This window comes from Adelges cooleyi, unplaced genomic scaffold (assembly GCF_023614345.1).
Source record: "Adelges cooleyi isolate 19-005CV unplaced genomic scaffold, UGA_ACOO_1.1 ACOO_flye_CR_arks_rails_tigmint_CR_PRNA_2, whole genome shotgun sequence".
NCBI classification, from domain to species: Eukaryota; Metazoa; Arthropoda; class Insecta; order Hemiptera; family Adelgidae; genus Adelges; species Adelges cooleyi.
Window position 1 is genome coordinate 875,294 of NW_026095860.1, and position 14,785 is coordinate 890,078.

At 32.5% G+C, this 14,785-nt stretch overlaps 2 protein-coding genes across 3 annotated transcripts; both read right to left on the reverse strand.

Annotated features, from left to right (window-relative positions):
- Window position 1: 1 nt before the first annotated feature.
- LOC126833233 (RNA-splicing ligase RtcB homolog) lies at window positions 2–3,071 on the reverse strand. Its single transcript, XM_050564436.1, has 10 exons — window positions 2,820–3,071; window positions 2,065–2,260; window positions 1,854–1,984; window positions 1,633–1,759; window positions 1,451–1,557; window positions 1,184–1,343; window positions 893–1,068; window positions 679–813; window positions 420–584; window positions 2–354 (listed from the first exon to the last, which is right to left on the reverse strand). Exons 1-10 carry the CDS (start codon window positions 2,913–2,915, stop codon window positions 157–159), a joined length of 1,491 nt encoding a protein of 496 aa, XP_050420393.1. The 5' UTR covers window positions 2,916–3,071; the 3' UTR covers window positions 2–156.
- Window positions 3,072–4,412: 1,341 nt separating this feature from the next.
- LOC126833308 (sodium- and chloride-dependent GABA transporter 2-like) lies at window positions 4,413–13,367 on the reverse strand. 2 transcript variants are annotated; one of them, XM_050564564.1, is made up of 12 exons: window positions 13,165–13,367; window positions 10,437–10,648; window positions 9,496–9,630; window positions 9,263–9,391; window positions 8,839–9,199; window positions 8,644–8,776; window positions 7,996–8,234; window positions 7,551–7,767; window positions 7,309–7,461; window positions 6,401–6,604; window positions 6,160–6,330; window positions 4,413–5,160 (listed from the first exon to the last, which is right to left on the reverse strand). In XM_050564564.1, exons 2-12 carry the CDS (start codon window positions 10,642–10,644, stop codon window positions 5,014–5,016), a joined length of 2,097 nt encoding a protein of 698 aa, XP_050420521.1. In that variant the 5' UTR covers window positions 10,645–10,648; window positions 13,165–13,367; the 3' UTR covers window positions 4,413–5,013. The 2 variants fall into 2 exon arrangements, with proteins under 2 accessions (XP_050420521.1, XP_050420522.1); XM_050564565.1 differs by lacking the exons at window positions 6,160–6,330; window positions 6,401–6,604.
- Between the last annotated feature and the right edge of the window lie 1,418 nt (window positions 13,368–14,785).

Consider the following 14,785-nt stretch of genomic DNA (forward strand, 5'->3'; position numbering starts at 1 on the left):
CTTAAATCGATCGTTTTGTATTTATTTAACATTATCGTAATTGTTATGTACAAAATGGTACGTACAGAGTACTTGTAGAAAATTATATGTAAATGATTACGGATAACAAAGCCGATGGTACGTTTTTATCCTTTGATGACGGCTATCGGTCTTAGTTTAACCGTTTTTTTTACTGATCCCGGCTTCGTGGCACGTGTCCACCACGTCGGTAACGTTTTTATACGATTCCGGAGCCTCTTCCATGACTAGCTTCGGCGAAGCCACACGAATGGCTATTCCTTGTTGTTCCAGTTTTTCCAAAACTTGATTGTAATCTAAATTTCTTCGCGACTTCGCTCTGGACAACGCACGTCCCTAAAAAAAAATTACAATATTTTTCTTATCAACGTTTTCCTAACCCGGCAGTTTTTTTCAATTACCGCTCCGTGACACGTCGACCCAAACGTTTCAGTCATGCCCTGTTCGGTTCCGGTTAGCACGTACGAACAAGTGCCCATCGTGCCTCCGATCAAAACCGGTTGACCAGTTAGCTGATAGTCAACGGGAATGAGAGGATGATACGGCGGAAAAGCCCTGGTTGAACCCTTAAAATGTCAACATTAGGTTATTTTTCATTTATTAAGTTTTATAAAATTAAAAAAAAAAAAAAGAAAATCCAGTCGATAGTATATATTTTACTTTTCTATGCACTAATAAATGTTTGGGTTTGCCGTCGACCAAATGTTGTTCCATTTTGGCAATGTTGTGCGACACGTCATAAATTACGTGCATGTCTAAATCGTCCGGCGTCGATTGGAACTGCTTGGCGAATGCCTGCAAAGGGATTAAAATATAGTAAAAAAAAAAAAAAAAATTGTATTTATCGTTTATCGAAATATGTATCATAACGCACTTGACGAGCTAAAAACGTCATAGAACTTCGGTTGACCCAAGCAAAGTTTGCGGCGGCCGACATGGCTTTCAAGTAGTTCTGACCTTCCGTAGAATTGATACGGGCGCAAGCCAACTGTCGGTCGTTGGTCTCGATATTATCTCGTTTCATCGCTTTTTCCATTTCTAGTAGAGCGTCTTAAATGTCCAAAAAAAAAAAAAAACATTTAAATATTTAAAAAAAAAACTACAAATTTTAGTTTTATTAATTTTTCAACTTGACTCTACTCGTTAAAAACAGTGTGCAAAAAACCTGTGGCTACTTGATGGCCGAATCCTCTACTGCCGGAATGTATCATGACGCACACTTGTCCTTTGTTTTCGATGCCCATTTTTTTAGCCGCCCATTTATCGTAAACTTCGTCTACGACTTGTATTTCTGCATAATGATTGCCGGCTCCTAACGTTCCCAACTATAAAAATACTTTTTATTAAAACTCGATGTGATTACGGTTTTAAAAAGACATTATTAAAAGTAAGTACAAATGATGTTTATTTTAAACAAGAAAAAAAAAATTACCTGCGGTAAACCTCGTTTTCTGGCCCTCATGCTGACTTTGGAAGAATCGGCATTCAACATTCTACCGTTTTCTTCGCAATGTTCTTTGTCTTCGGCCCACACGTATCCTTAATAAAAATAATTTAAAAAACATTATCATACGGATAACGACAACCAGAATTTAGTTCAATCGATTTGTCTACCTTCTCTCAGTGACCAATCCATTCCCATTTCTAACGCTTCTTCCAAGTCGTTTGCGTTCATCGGAATTATACCTTTGGAGCCGACGCCGACGGGTATATGGTCGAACATGCTTTGAGCCAATTGTTCCTGGTTACGTTCAAGGAAAAAGACAAAAAAAAAAAATTATATAATTATAATCAATCAATCTGAATAAATAAAATATGAAAATAACACAAATTACTTTTATGGGTTGGACGTCTTTTTCAAATAAATTGGTGCGCAATAATCGTACACCACAGTTTATATCGAATCCGACGCCGCCGGGCGAAACTATCGACAGAGGATCGTCCATATCAAACGCTGCCATATTACCTTTGAGAATAAATGAAACGACAGATAAGTAAAATACATAATATGGTAAAATATTTTAAATTAATAAAATGGTTACCAACCAATAGCGAATCCGTAACCAGAATGGACGTCCGGCAGGCCGATAGACTTGTGTACGATTCCCGGCAGAGCAGCGACGTTGGCTATTTGTTTTACGCCGGGTAAAAATCCGCCAATCATTCCAGGCCGACAAGCGTTTTGTAGTTCGTCCAGCATTAGTTTTTCCAGCATCTTGTTGACATAAAACACACCTTCTACCTAATGAATTAAAAACAAAACTATTAGACATTTATAAAAAAACTTGTGTTAATACTAAAAACATATTACAAATTGAATAATAATATTTTGTCTACAAATTATTCTTTATAACAACGACACTTCATATCATATCGGACTTTATTCCAAACGAAGATTGCAAAACTTATTAAGAAACATGTGCTGTAAAATATCGATACAATACTTTATTTTGTTACTTTAGTTCAAAATGTTTTAAAAATTTTAAACATTTAACGAATCTTTTAGTTCGACGACAAATGCGAATTTATAATCAATAAGTTTTTTTCCATAATATATTATTTTAGGATATACATTTTAATAGCCATAATATACTTCTACTCGTGTGATTTTGGACTCGTTTCAATTGATAAATTACACAAGCGAGCAGTAAACAGGTTTAAAAACGACACTTCATCGAGCAAGGTATATATTTACTAGGTAGTATCGTCATATTTTCTTTTGAACAAAACAGTTTGTACTGTACGCAAAGAGGAAGAAGACGGTTAAAAGAGTAAAATATAAATAACACGGACGAGTTTACCTTCATGTTGGGTTGGAAACCTTTTTTAATTTCCCACATGTAAGGAGTCTTCTTTTCCAAAAACTCTAACTCTTCTTTGTACGGTCTCACGACCATTGTGAAGACGATCGATTGTGCAAGTATGTTAGAAAAAAATACACAGTTTAAAACTGTAAATTTGACGTTTAACACGATTTTAACTAAATATTGTATTTTATTGTTTGTTGTTGACAATATTATTATATTTTGCTTTAAATTCCATCATCGTTTTTTAACAACATAGCCTATTATCACACCGGGACGGCGTTTGTTTTCTATCTAATGATAACAAATGATACCGCACTTTGTTATTCCATGATGGTACTATGTTGTTGACATGGAATAAAAAATGTGAACTAAAAAAGGCGCGCGCGATTATTAAAAAAAAAAACATTAATTTAATTCGACAAAACTCCGTCGTTGAATTTGTCATTATTATATATTTTATACTATATCAATGTGATTTAAGTCTATTAACCGTAAATTGGGCAAAATTACATTATACAGCCCGTATTACATTATGAAATAAAATAAAATAACCTAACCGTTTCAGGTTTACTGTTATTATTTTAATTTGTTCATAAATGGTTGCATGAGTAACTGGTGTGTAGAACAATAATTGGACAGCGCGTGATAGAGTAAAATAATAATTACCCCTGTGACATAATTCAATTTTAATGTTTAAGATAGCATAGTAACACTGTTATGATGCACAGCTATAATAATAATTACAAACATTATTAGTTTGTTATTATTTGGCATTTTATTTTACTTTCTTTTAACGTTTCGGTTCATATAAATAAGTTATATAATATAACGTTTTAACACATTGTTTAGATAGTCTATCTAACTTTTCTAAAAATAGTTTGTCGTCAAGGTCTTTAAAATAATTTTTTCTATTTTGAAGGCCTAAAAAAAGGCGATAAGAATTATTTCCATTGTTATACTCAAGACAGGCAATACATAATAATAAATTACAAAAAACAATAAATTATGATATTTGAACCTATAATGCAAGTATGTGCCATTCCTTTTTACCTAATCTACCTACATAAAATAACTTTTGCTTACCTAATAAAGGGTTATCGAAGTTACTTTTCTATTGTTCTTTAAATATAAAGAAGTTCCTCATTAAATGTGTAATTTATTATTATATATTACTAGTACAGTCAGTCAACAAAAATTATAAAACAATTTCTGAACTATAATAATATAAATAATAAATAATAAAATCGATATCAGAGTATATTTTTCTTCGAAATGTAGAATATCTGTAAAAATAAAAGATAATTCATAATGGTTTTGCAATAAAAACCAAATTTGTATTCGTTGTTTAAAACGATACTATGCTTATAGATTTAATTACTCCTCGAATAGTTATAATTGAAACCATTAATTTAATACTATGTTAGATAACATTTATTATAATTTTAGTACCGAATAGAATAAATAGATTAAATTATTGTAAAAAAAAAAAACAATCCAGTAATTATAAATCAATTCTTACTCGAATGTTATACTCAGTTTGGGAGATGAAGCAAAAAAAAAAACACTATTATCTTAAAAAGTGTCTATTAAATTTTTTATTATACAACTTGTAATATTTATCTGATCGCAAATAAACGGTTTTCTAATAGTTCTGTAACCGACATTTTTATGATAATTTATAAAGATAAAAAGCTTATTGTTAAACACAAATTCAAAACTACTATTTGCCAAACCTATACGGGTGGATGTGGAAGTTTAATAACAATTACCTCGTCCATATATTATAATGTTTTTCAAACATTGATATTTTATGTAAAGTCATTAGTGTGGTACCTAACAGTTTATACATTAATAATTTACTCAGGTATTTAGGTAGCAATGGCAAAAGGCATTCGTCTTGGACTTTTTTAATTAAAAATCTATACATAAAAAAAACCCTAGTTTTACTCTTAAAACAAATAACAATAACAATGGTGCCAACGGTGGATTCGCCTGACGTTATTTTTTACTGGTATTTATAAATATTTCATCATATATTGCCATAAATTAATACCTCATTGTATTACTAATTCATTCCAACAACGTGCCGATTCCAATTGAATCCCAGTAACGGCCTAGTTGGATAATGAATGAAAAAAAAAAACAATTTTGGTAATGTAAGTTTTTATGTACAAATATGTGGTATGTGTTAAATTGTTTTGGTGGCTTGGTTGTCACAGTACACTAGCGCATTGCATTCCATCAACTGTACGCTCAAATCTTTATTGGGGTTTTTGTTTTTCACTTCAGTCCTGCATTTGACTTCGGGAACTGGCGTGAAACCTCTTATGATTATCTGAAAGTTAATTTTAGAAATTAGTAGTTTTTTAACTCAGGCCATTACAAACCAATCAGTCGGTTTCACCAACCATTGTTAAATACAGTCTTTTAACACAATGTTAGTTAACAGTTCATTTAAATTTAACAGGTAGTTAAAGGAAATAAGTTTCACCATAACATTATTATTGTTAAATTTTATTTGTTAAGTTAACAAAACGTTAGTTGGGTTACCAAAGCGGTTACCTCGATTCCAACGTTCTCATTGGTTATTGAGGTATGTGATAACTGATAAGTGATTGTATTCTTTAATTTGTCAGTTTGTTATTATTTGGCATTTTATTTTATTTTATTTTAACGTTACGTTTTATATAAATAATTTATATATAATTTTTTAACAAATTGTTTAGATAGCCTATACCTTTTTAAAAATAGTTTGTCATCAAGGTCAGTAAAATAGTTTTATTTTTATTTTGAAGACCTAAAAAAAGGTAAGTAGTGATAAGTATTATTTCCATTGTTATACTCAGGACAGGCAAGACATAATCATATTATCTAAATTACAAAATACAATAAATTATGATAATATTTGAACCTACAATGCAAGTCTGTGTCATTCTGTTTTACCTAATCTACCTACATAAAATAACTTCTGCTTACCTAATAAAGAGTTATCGAAGTTGTCTTTTCTATTGTTTTCTAAATACTCAATATAAAGAAGTTCCTCATGAAATGTGTAATTCGTTTTTATATATTACTAGTACAATCAGTCAACAAAAATTATAAAACAATTTCTGAACTCTAATAATATAAATATTATATAATATAAGTACTACATTTTAACATGCCTATTAACTTTTTAACAAGCCGATTTCGGGTGATTAATTTAACAATGTGTTAAGGCTAACAAATCTCGATGAAACCCAATTTTCATTAATTAGTTGTTAAATATAATTGACAACAGATTAAATTCTTAACAAATGTTGGTGAAACCGGCTGAATATGTTTGTATATTTACTTGTTTCAAAGTCCCGGGCTGCGTTATCAAGTAGTATATCGCGTACAGCGGAATCCAAACCATAGACAACAGCGATATGGAAATCCCCAATCCTTCGCCCCACCAAGGGTACGTGTACGATTTCCCATAAGTAACGGGTTCGTAATTGGCCACATAAAACGCGAACACCAACTGGAAAGGTTCAAAACAATAATGCCTATTTTAAATAATTATTCATCTTCGACCGCTGACGACGTCTTACTATCATGACCAGCGGAGCCAGGTACACCCAACATATGTACCAAAATATATTCGGCCTAAACCCGAGCATTTGATGGACGCAATCTCGAAAACGGTCGGCTCCGAAAAACCAAGATATAGAAATCGTTTGAAAGAAACACACCCACAACAGTGATATTCCCGATGCCGCATAGGTGTCCATTAGTTGAAACACATACATGCCACCCTAATGCAAAAAAACAAAAAACAAAAATAGATTACCGATTAAAACAAAAAAAATATAGAAAGCCGGTTTCACCAACTATTATTAAAATATACACTCTTAACACAATGTTAGTTAACTATTCATTTAAATTTAACAACTGGTTGAATGAATTAAGTTTCACCATGACATTATTATTGTTTAGTTAACAAAACGTTAGTAAGGTGACCAAAGCGGTTACCTCGATTCCAACGTTCTCATTGGTTATTGAGGTATGTGATAACTGATATGTTATTGTATTCTTTAATTTGTCATTTTGTTATTATTTGGCATTTTGTTTTGCTTTCTTTTAACGTTACGGTTTATATAAATAATTTATATATAATTTTTTAACAAATTGTTTAGATAGTCTATACTTTTATAAAAATAGTTTATCATCAAGGTCATTAAAATAATTTTTTTCTATATTGAAGGCCTAAAAATAGTAGGTAGTGATAAGAATTATTTCCATTGTTATACTCAGGACAGGCAAGACATAATTATATTATCTAAATTACAAAATAAACACAACATTTCCACTAATTAGTTGTTAAATATAATTAACAATAAGTTGAATTATTAACAAATGTTGGTGTAACTGGCTGAGAGACATTTTAAGGTTTCCGTCGTTGAATTGGATCCTAATCAATTAATATTTCCACTGAAATATATAAACGGGGTGTACTTACATTCGTGACCATAGACGTGCTCAGCACAAACATTCCTGCACAGACGAACATGGTGAATTTTTTTCGATTGGCGTTCAAGTACTTTGGCCACTTGTCGGTCAATCCGGTTATGAACGACTCGACGTTACAGAACTCGCTGTCAATGCCGATCATCTAATATCCAGGGAAAAAAAACATCCCAAATTAAACTAACAAGATCCTTTTTCGAGTGCGTGTAGTGTTAGCCAAGCAACCGTACCTACAGCGAGCATAACGAAAAATACTATCGCCCAAATCCTGGCGCCGGGCAGCTGGAGCACCACTTGAGGGTACGTTATGAACACTAATCCTGGTCCGCTTTCCACAACGTTACTAACCGTGGTTCCCTGCGAAGCGGCCATAAATCCTAATATGCTGAACGTTATCACACTAGGTATGATCGAGGTGAGCGTATTGATAACACACGTCAAAATCGCATCCCTGTCAGAGTGTAAAGTCAATGTCAGACTGGATTCAATTGTTTGGTTTGAACGTTTTCGAATCTATCCAAGTAATTATGACAACACAGTTGACTCTACAGAGAGGACATTAGCAAGACATGCAGGTCAAGCTTGTTTCCGACATGATGAGTAAATCCGAAAATGATCAAACCAAAGCATATTATATTTTTGTTGTGAAAAATGATCGGATCTTCGATCTTTGGTGTACCTGTAACAGTTGTGATGAAAGCGATTGAACGACCCGAGAGCTGGCAGAGTGCCTACGCCGACGCTATAGCCAAAGAATATCTGTGTCGTTCCTTCGATCCAAGTGTCCGAATTCATGAGGCTCTCCCAACGCGGTGTTATAAGGTACGAGATACCTTCGCCAGCACCTTCTAGCGTCAAAGCCCGGACCAGCAACGCTCCCATGATCAAATACGGAAACATGGCTACGAACCACACTATCTGTTAAAAAAAATACAAGTACAATACATTATTTAAATATAGGTAAAAATCGTTAAAAAAATCGCGTTCAATGTCTGGGGTCATTTCGCGAAAAGTGGTTACTTTCAGTATTGAACACTTCGAGAATTTTAAATAAGCCACATCCATAAATTCACCCTATTTTTGGTCCCCAAACGTTAAGGTGGAACGTAGCAGGGTTCCCACCCTTGTGGCCAACTCAAAGCTCGACGGGGAAGTGAGGTGCTAACGTTAGGACACGCCTAAAATGTGATCCCTGTTGATTGAATGGCATTTCTCAAAAAAAATCATCTTTAAGCAGCCATTGCTGTCCTACTATTGCAACACACTAATGTACCACTTTCGGTGAAACGAGACCCGTATAGAAAACACTGTACGCGTTGACTATTACTTTTCCACTTTGGCTAAGCCCTTTGCCCAGGATTTTGTAAATCATGATCCACGACACTGCCAAACATATCAACAACTCCCACTGGATTCCTCCGATTTGTTCAATGCCACTCGATAGCATCAGCACTCGTTTCCTACAAAAACATTGCGTATCATGAGATATCCGGAGAAACTTATTTTTAAAGTCATGACGCACTCCCAGTATTCTTCGGCCGGGGTTACCGTAGACACGTTAAAACAATTGTGAAGCTCTCTCAGGAAGCCGACGTTCTCGTCCAGTTCTAAGACCTTGGGTTTGTTTTGCCCGAGTTCGGTTACATTGGCACCGTCAGCATCGTCACCGGACAATGCTTTCAAAGTGCGACAAAATTCCGATAAATAGGCATCGTGGTCGAATGTGTATGATTTGTTGAAGTAAGTCTGGTTCCACGATTTCAAGTTATCGTTTAGAGACATCGACGTGCTTAACATAGTTTCTATTCTGTCCTGTTCCAAAAACTCGCGCGTTCTATTCAACCCGTCTGGTTTTGAACAATGGATAGTATTCCACCAATTATCTAGAATTAGCAGCGCCGGTAAATATATAGCAAAAACTAATTTAATACATTCATATATCTTACCACAACTGTCCCACGGCAGTGTGGGGAACGATATGAAGCAATTGATCAGATAAAAAAACGTCCAAGCAACAATAACGCAGTAGTAAACGTCCAACAAGAACACTATAGTCATCGTCGCGTATCCGGTTCCTATTTGGACAAGTCGCTATATTATATATTTCTTAAATACAAATAGCTCATTACAGTCATTGGAGTGTAACGAATTATTTATTAGTAAAAAGATAAAAAAATACCTGATAGTATTGGGCACAACTTTTCGACTAATGTCATCCCGCCGGAACCCAAATACTGTCCGATAGCTACTTCTTGGAAAAATATAGGTATCCCGCAAAATACCATCGCGATAAAGTAAGTAACTAAAAAGGCACCTGGAATTCCATATAAAAAAAAATCCTTGAGAAAGCCAAATTAAATCAAACGGCGTATCAACACGAGACAGACTAGAAAAAGTCACAGAACGATTATAATTTAAATAAGCATACAGGTTTTCTATACGATTCGGTATTGATAAGATCATTTGTTATAGTTTTCTACATTTTCAATATTCATTATATTAATAATATTGTATTCATTAAAAAAAAAATTCAAGTGTTTATTTTCTGTCATTTAATGTTTGCAGTAAGGTCAATAAAAATCCATCTACGTTTAGTTCGTTATAAATAAATTGACAATGACAATGAGTTTCGCATCTGCAACGCAATCAAGTTGCCAACTCTATTATTAGTGTTCGTTAATTGTTTCAATTGAAATCTATATTGTTTAGCAGTTCAGCGTATTAATTTCTTTAGTTGATCGTATAGAAAGATAAAAATTCTTAAATGAACTACAGACAAAAATGTCAGAAAATGTAAGTTGACAAAAATGACATTTTTTTTTTATGTTGACAATACGTCTTATGAAACCAAGTTATGCAATCGACATTGGCGTTTTGGATCAAAGGTGCTACCGATATAGTGTTTATTTACCTTTCGGTCCAAATAGTTAAAATAAAACGTGTGGTTTTCATTGTAAAAACAAATATAATTAGGTACATCAAAATAACATTAAAATAAATGATTTCAAACAGATTTAGGATTGCAGTTAAAACTTATCTACCGGCTTATAACTAATATTATAACTACTGGCTAGTTGGAAATAGGAATGGAAATGGGATTTCAGGAAATGTTGGCCTCACCCCCGCCGTGCTTGTAACACAAGTATGGAAATCTCCAAACGTTTCCGAGTCCCACCGATACGCTTATGCAAGAGAATAAAAAGTCCAATTTATGGGTCCACTCTTCCCGTTGTTCCCTTTGGGCAGGTTGCATTGGTTCGGCGCTATCGAAGCCGTTTAGGTCGCTCAGTTTAACGTCGGTCTGCAATAGGAGTCGTTGGGAATTCATCACGCTGAAACAGAACGAGTAAAAACACTATTACATAATACGAAGCTTAGAAGGTATTGATTTTAAAATTATGCTGTTTTTTTTTTTATGTGTAATTTTAGGACTTAAGGTGTGAAAATTAGACTGTAGGTAGATCCAGAGGCATAGTGAGGACGGGAATGGCACATGTTTTCAGAAATTGTTAAACAGAATAAGATGAAATAAACGCTTCGATGCGAATCTTTAAACACGAGAGCATTGTAGTCCTGAGACCGTACCTTAATAAGAGGACAAATTTTCCACCCCTTCAGCTGGGGCAAAGGGTTTGGTTTTTAAACGCTTATCGACAGTACTTTATCCAGAGGGTATTCCATAAAAATTTGGAAGTTATCCGAGGGACTGATTCGAGAGTTAGTTTAGCTAACAGAGGAAAAAAACCTAAAAAACAACACCGTCTCGGTTCCGCGTCGAGTCTTAAATACAAGTGCGCAAAAAGAAATTAAATTAAACGGTCCCGAACAGATTAAATGTCATCAACCACTAGTGCAATCAATTGGTACATAATGGGTTCCATGAACGAAAATAAAATATTATTATTAATTATAATTACAAATATTTGCAATAAATAATAAGAGCACTATCGATTGCGCAAAACCATTATCGATAAACGAAACGACTGGATAAAAATGGATTAAACATGAACTACCAACAACTTAAAAATCGTCCCAAGTAGAAAGTAAATCTCGCTGTTGGAATTTATGTACAAAACATTCGTTTATTATTATTATTATTTTTTTAAGGTTTCAATTTCGAATAATAATATTATAATAAAATATGTTTCTTAGACACGCAACCTTGATAAGTATTATAATCTACACTTTGGAGCTTCTACGACTTCTTTTATTCGATAATAATTTCAATACGATGATACAATAATAATGTTATACTTCACTATACACAATACAGTTTTTTTTGTAATACAAAAATATGAATAGCTAAATAGATTATTTTTTACTCAGAGGGGTAAATTATTATAATCATTAATGCACCCAAACCACCAACCCGACCTGTTTTTTTTTTTGTAAGTTAAGAAATAGTAAAAAAAAAAAATTGACTTGAAATAATTACGTTGCCTACATCAATCGATCGCTATAACGGTAATTGAATTGCGCAAAACACATTATTAAGAAATACAATAGATACAACTATTTCATACATTTTTTAGTTTTTGGTAATTTTATAAACCTAACCTAACCTTTTGTTGAACATAAACAAATGTATTTTGTGTACGAACATTGTTCTCTAATTATTCCAGCTGGCGAACAACGAAATATAATTTAAATTCCATAATTTAGAAACCAAATCAAGCCAAACTACACCAAACTAAACTAAACCTAATCAAACGAAACCTAACCTAACTAAACCTAACCTAATTCTAACCTAACCAACCTAACTAAACCTAACCAATTCTAACCTAACCAAACCTAACTAAACCTAAACAAATCTCACCAAACCTAATCTAATCTAACCTAACTCAAACATACAAATATTGTTAAAGACGAAGACAAAAACATTGTATCAACCACGTTCTTAAATAGTGTATTAAACTCATACCACTAATAGTGTTGACATTATATTTTGAATAATTTAAAGAGACTATTTTATTGATTTTTTTTTCTCGTCATACCACAAGTACATTGTAGTAAAAGGCCAATGATTAGCGTTCGACTAGATTTTTTTATACCTATTATAATTTATAGCATGCACATAATATTGCAAAAACATTAGAATATACTCGACAACAGGACTATGTTGTGATTGAAATTCCATTGAAATATTATACAAGATGTATAAAAACAACACTGTACACATTGTCGGTATGCGTTTTGCAATTAATCCTTATTTACTATTATACGAAGAGCGACTGGCCGCGGTCAATTAAGCTACATAAGCTGTGTGTAAGAATTGTTGTATTGATAAAAATCAATTTAAATGCATAACGATTGATAAGTTAATTGAAGAGCTGTTGTTCCAGCACAAACGTTTCACTCAGTCGGTGTAATATACATAAGTATAATTTCAGAGCCAACGATAACATTGACCGAACCAAATGTGAATTAAACTACAAACAAGTACTCAAGTGTCCCATCCGAACCAATATTGTTTTTATTATTATAGTATTAGGGATGTTTTATCGTAAGCTAAACCAGGAACATGACTTTAAAAAAATAAAATATAGATTAAACTGTAAAACAAAATTTGACCTTTTTTTAGAACAAGGTTCAAACCATAAGTCATTTTTTTTCAAAAATTCTATTTGTTAACTCTTTTGAATCCTCCCTTTCTCAAAAAAAAAAAAAAAAAAATGTATTCTACTTCTTATTTCCAAACGGTTACAATTACCATAAATATTATCTCAAGTATGTTTCTAAAAAAAATGACCTACATAAATTAATGTATGATAAATACATGAAATAGAAATTTAAGGTGAAAAAAAAACCAATGTAAATCTAATATAATATCGTTACAGAGTATACTCACAGTGTGCAAATATTTCACTTGGAATGAATTTTTATATACAAACGCACTGGAATGGTCGCGAATAGTGTAGGTATATTGTGAAATATAAGATCAGACTATTAAAAAAAAAAAAAAAACGACTGAAAAAAAATTCAAACACAAACGGACCAGAGTTTGCCTATTAGCGAACGCATTGCAAACGATACGCCAAACCTTTTGGCTCGGACGCTTGCAACGCTGTGACCGTGTAAGCGTTGGCCGAGCACACAGCACTCGTGTGGCCATTTATTTTTTATTTCATATTGACTACCGGGTTTTCATATTTAAACGACTGCGGTTTTGTTGATGTAATTACAACATTGCCGTGTGTCGGGCAGTTACAGAACGGGGCGGTTTTTGTTGTTGTTGTAGTTTTAAGTAAATGAAAAAATCCAAACATATTCTTCGAAACTTACAAAATTCTAGATTTTCTCTCTTAGGTGTAACTCTATTGAGGCCTGAAAATTAGACCGAATGTACCTACATCAGCTAGAGTGGGTTTGAATCAAAATGTCTTTATTTGTTTAATGGTTTTTTTTTTTTTTTATTACCTACATTGTTATTAGGCATTTAACGTTATTAGGAATTGAAAAGTTATCGTTTTTATTTTGTTTGACGTCGATGTTGGTATTTAAAACGTTATTGGATCGTTTCGTGCCAAATCACCTGATGTGTGTGCCAGTGGATTTTTTAAATGCCTCAAATTTACATATCCTATGCAGATAGTTCCATAAAGTGAAGAAAACTATTTTTTTAAAAAAATTTTTGGACTTAGGCGAGATGCTATACTAAGAAAACTTGTTGTGAAAACACCTTAAGTTCACGATCACGGTACTTAATGACTAATTATGGCATCGTAATTGAACTTTCAGTGAACAATTTCAATTTCAGTGTTGTTTTTCATAATATACTTCAACAATTTTTTTTTCAAATATTTAAGTACTTAAAAACAAATTCAAAATTTTATGAATTTCATTCAATTTTTTTACTGACTTAATGTCAACATTTCAAAACTTTCATTTTTTATTTTCATACATCATACTATACTTATTTGATTCATAATTTTATTTTTAGCAATTTTTTTTTTTATGTTTAGGTAACCTCAAAGTTTGGCATTTTACTAAAAAGTGATATAATATTTAAGAGCCTATAACTTTTTATGACATGAACCAAAATGTAGAACATTTGGTAAAAGTTTTATAATGGAGACTTTTTTTACTAGGAGCTGTAAGACTTTGAATTTCTCCAATTTTGTACTGTAGGACTACGAATCAATTTTTTTTTTTTACTTACTCAAGGTCAAAATTTCAAAATTGTTTTTTTAATTCTGATACTATACTCTTTTGATTCATACCTTTTTTTACATTTTTTTTTTATGTTGTACAAGTAACTTCAAAGTTTGGTATTTTATTAAAATTCTGAAATTTTTAAAGTACTTACTTATAGAAGAGTTAATAGAACTTTTTTCGGTGAGTTTTTTCCCCCAAATAACAATAACCTAAATAAAACCTAATATTCTATAGGTGAAATGTTAACTAATAAATCCTAATTTAGTTAGGACTCTATTTTTTGAGTAGAAAAAATATAAAGTTCTGATTTTACC

Coding starts and splice junctions, on each gene's coding strand:
- LOC126833308 (XM_050564564.1), bottom strand. CDS start 10,644: ATGAATTCCCAACGACTCCTATTGCAGACCGACGTTAAACTGAGCGAC. Junction 7,768..7,995: donor TTTCATCACAACTGTTACAG/GTACACCAAAGA, acceptor ACACTCTGACAG/GGATGCGATTTTGACGTGTG. Junction 5,161..6,159: donor AGCCCGGGACTTTGAAACAA/GTAAATATACAA, acceptor ATTAACTTTCAG/ATAATCATAAGAGGTTTCAC.
- LOC126833233 (XM_050564436.1), bottom strand. CDS start 2,915: ATGGTCGTGAGACCGTACAAAGAAGAGTTAGAGTTTTTGGAAAAGAAG. Junction 1,985..2,064: donor TGGTTACGGATTCGCTATTG/GTTGGTAACCAT, acceptor TTATTCTCAAAG/GTAATATGGCAGCGTTTGAT. Junction 1,558..1,632: donor GGATTGGTCACTGAGAGAAG/GTAGACAAATCG, acceptor ATTTTTATTAAG/GATACGTGTGGGCCGAAGAC.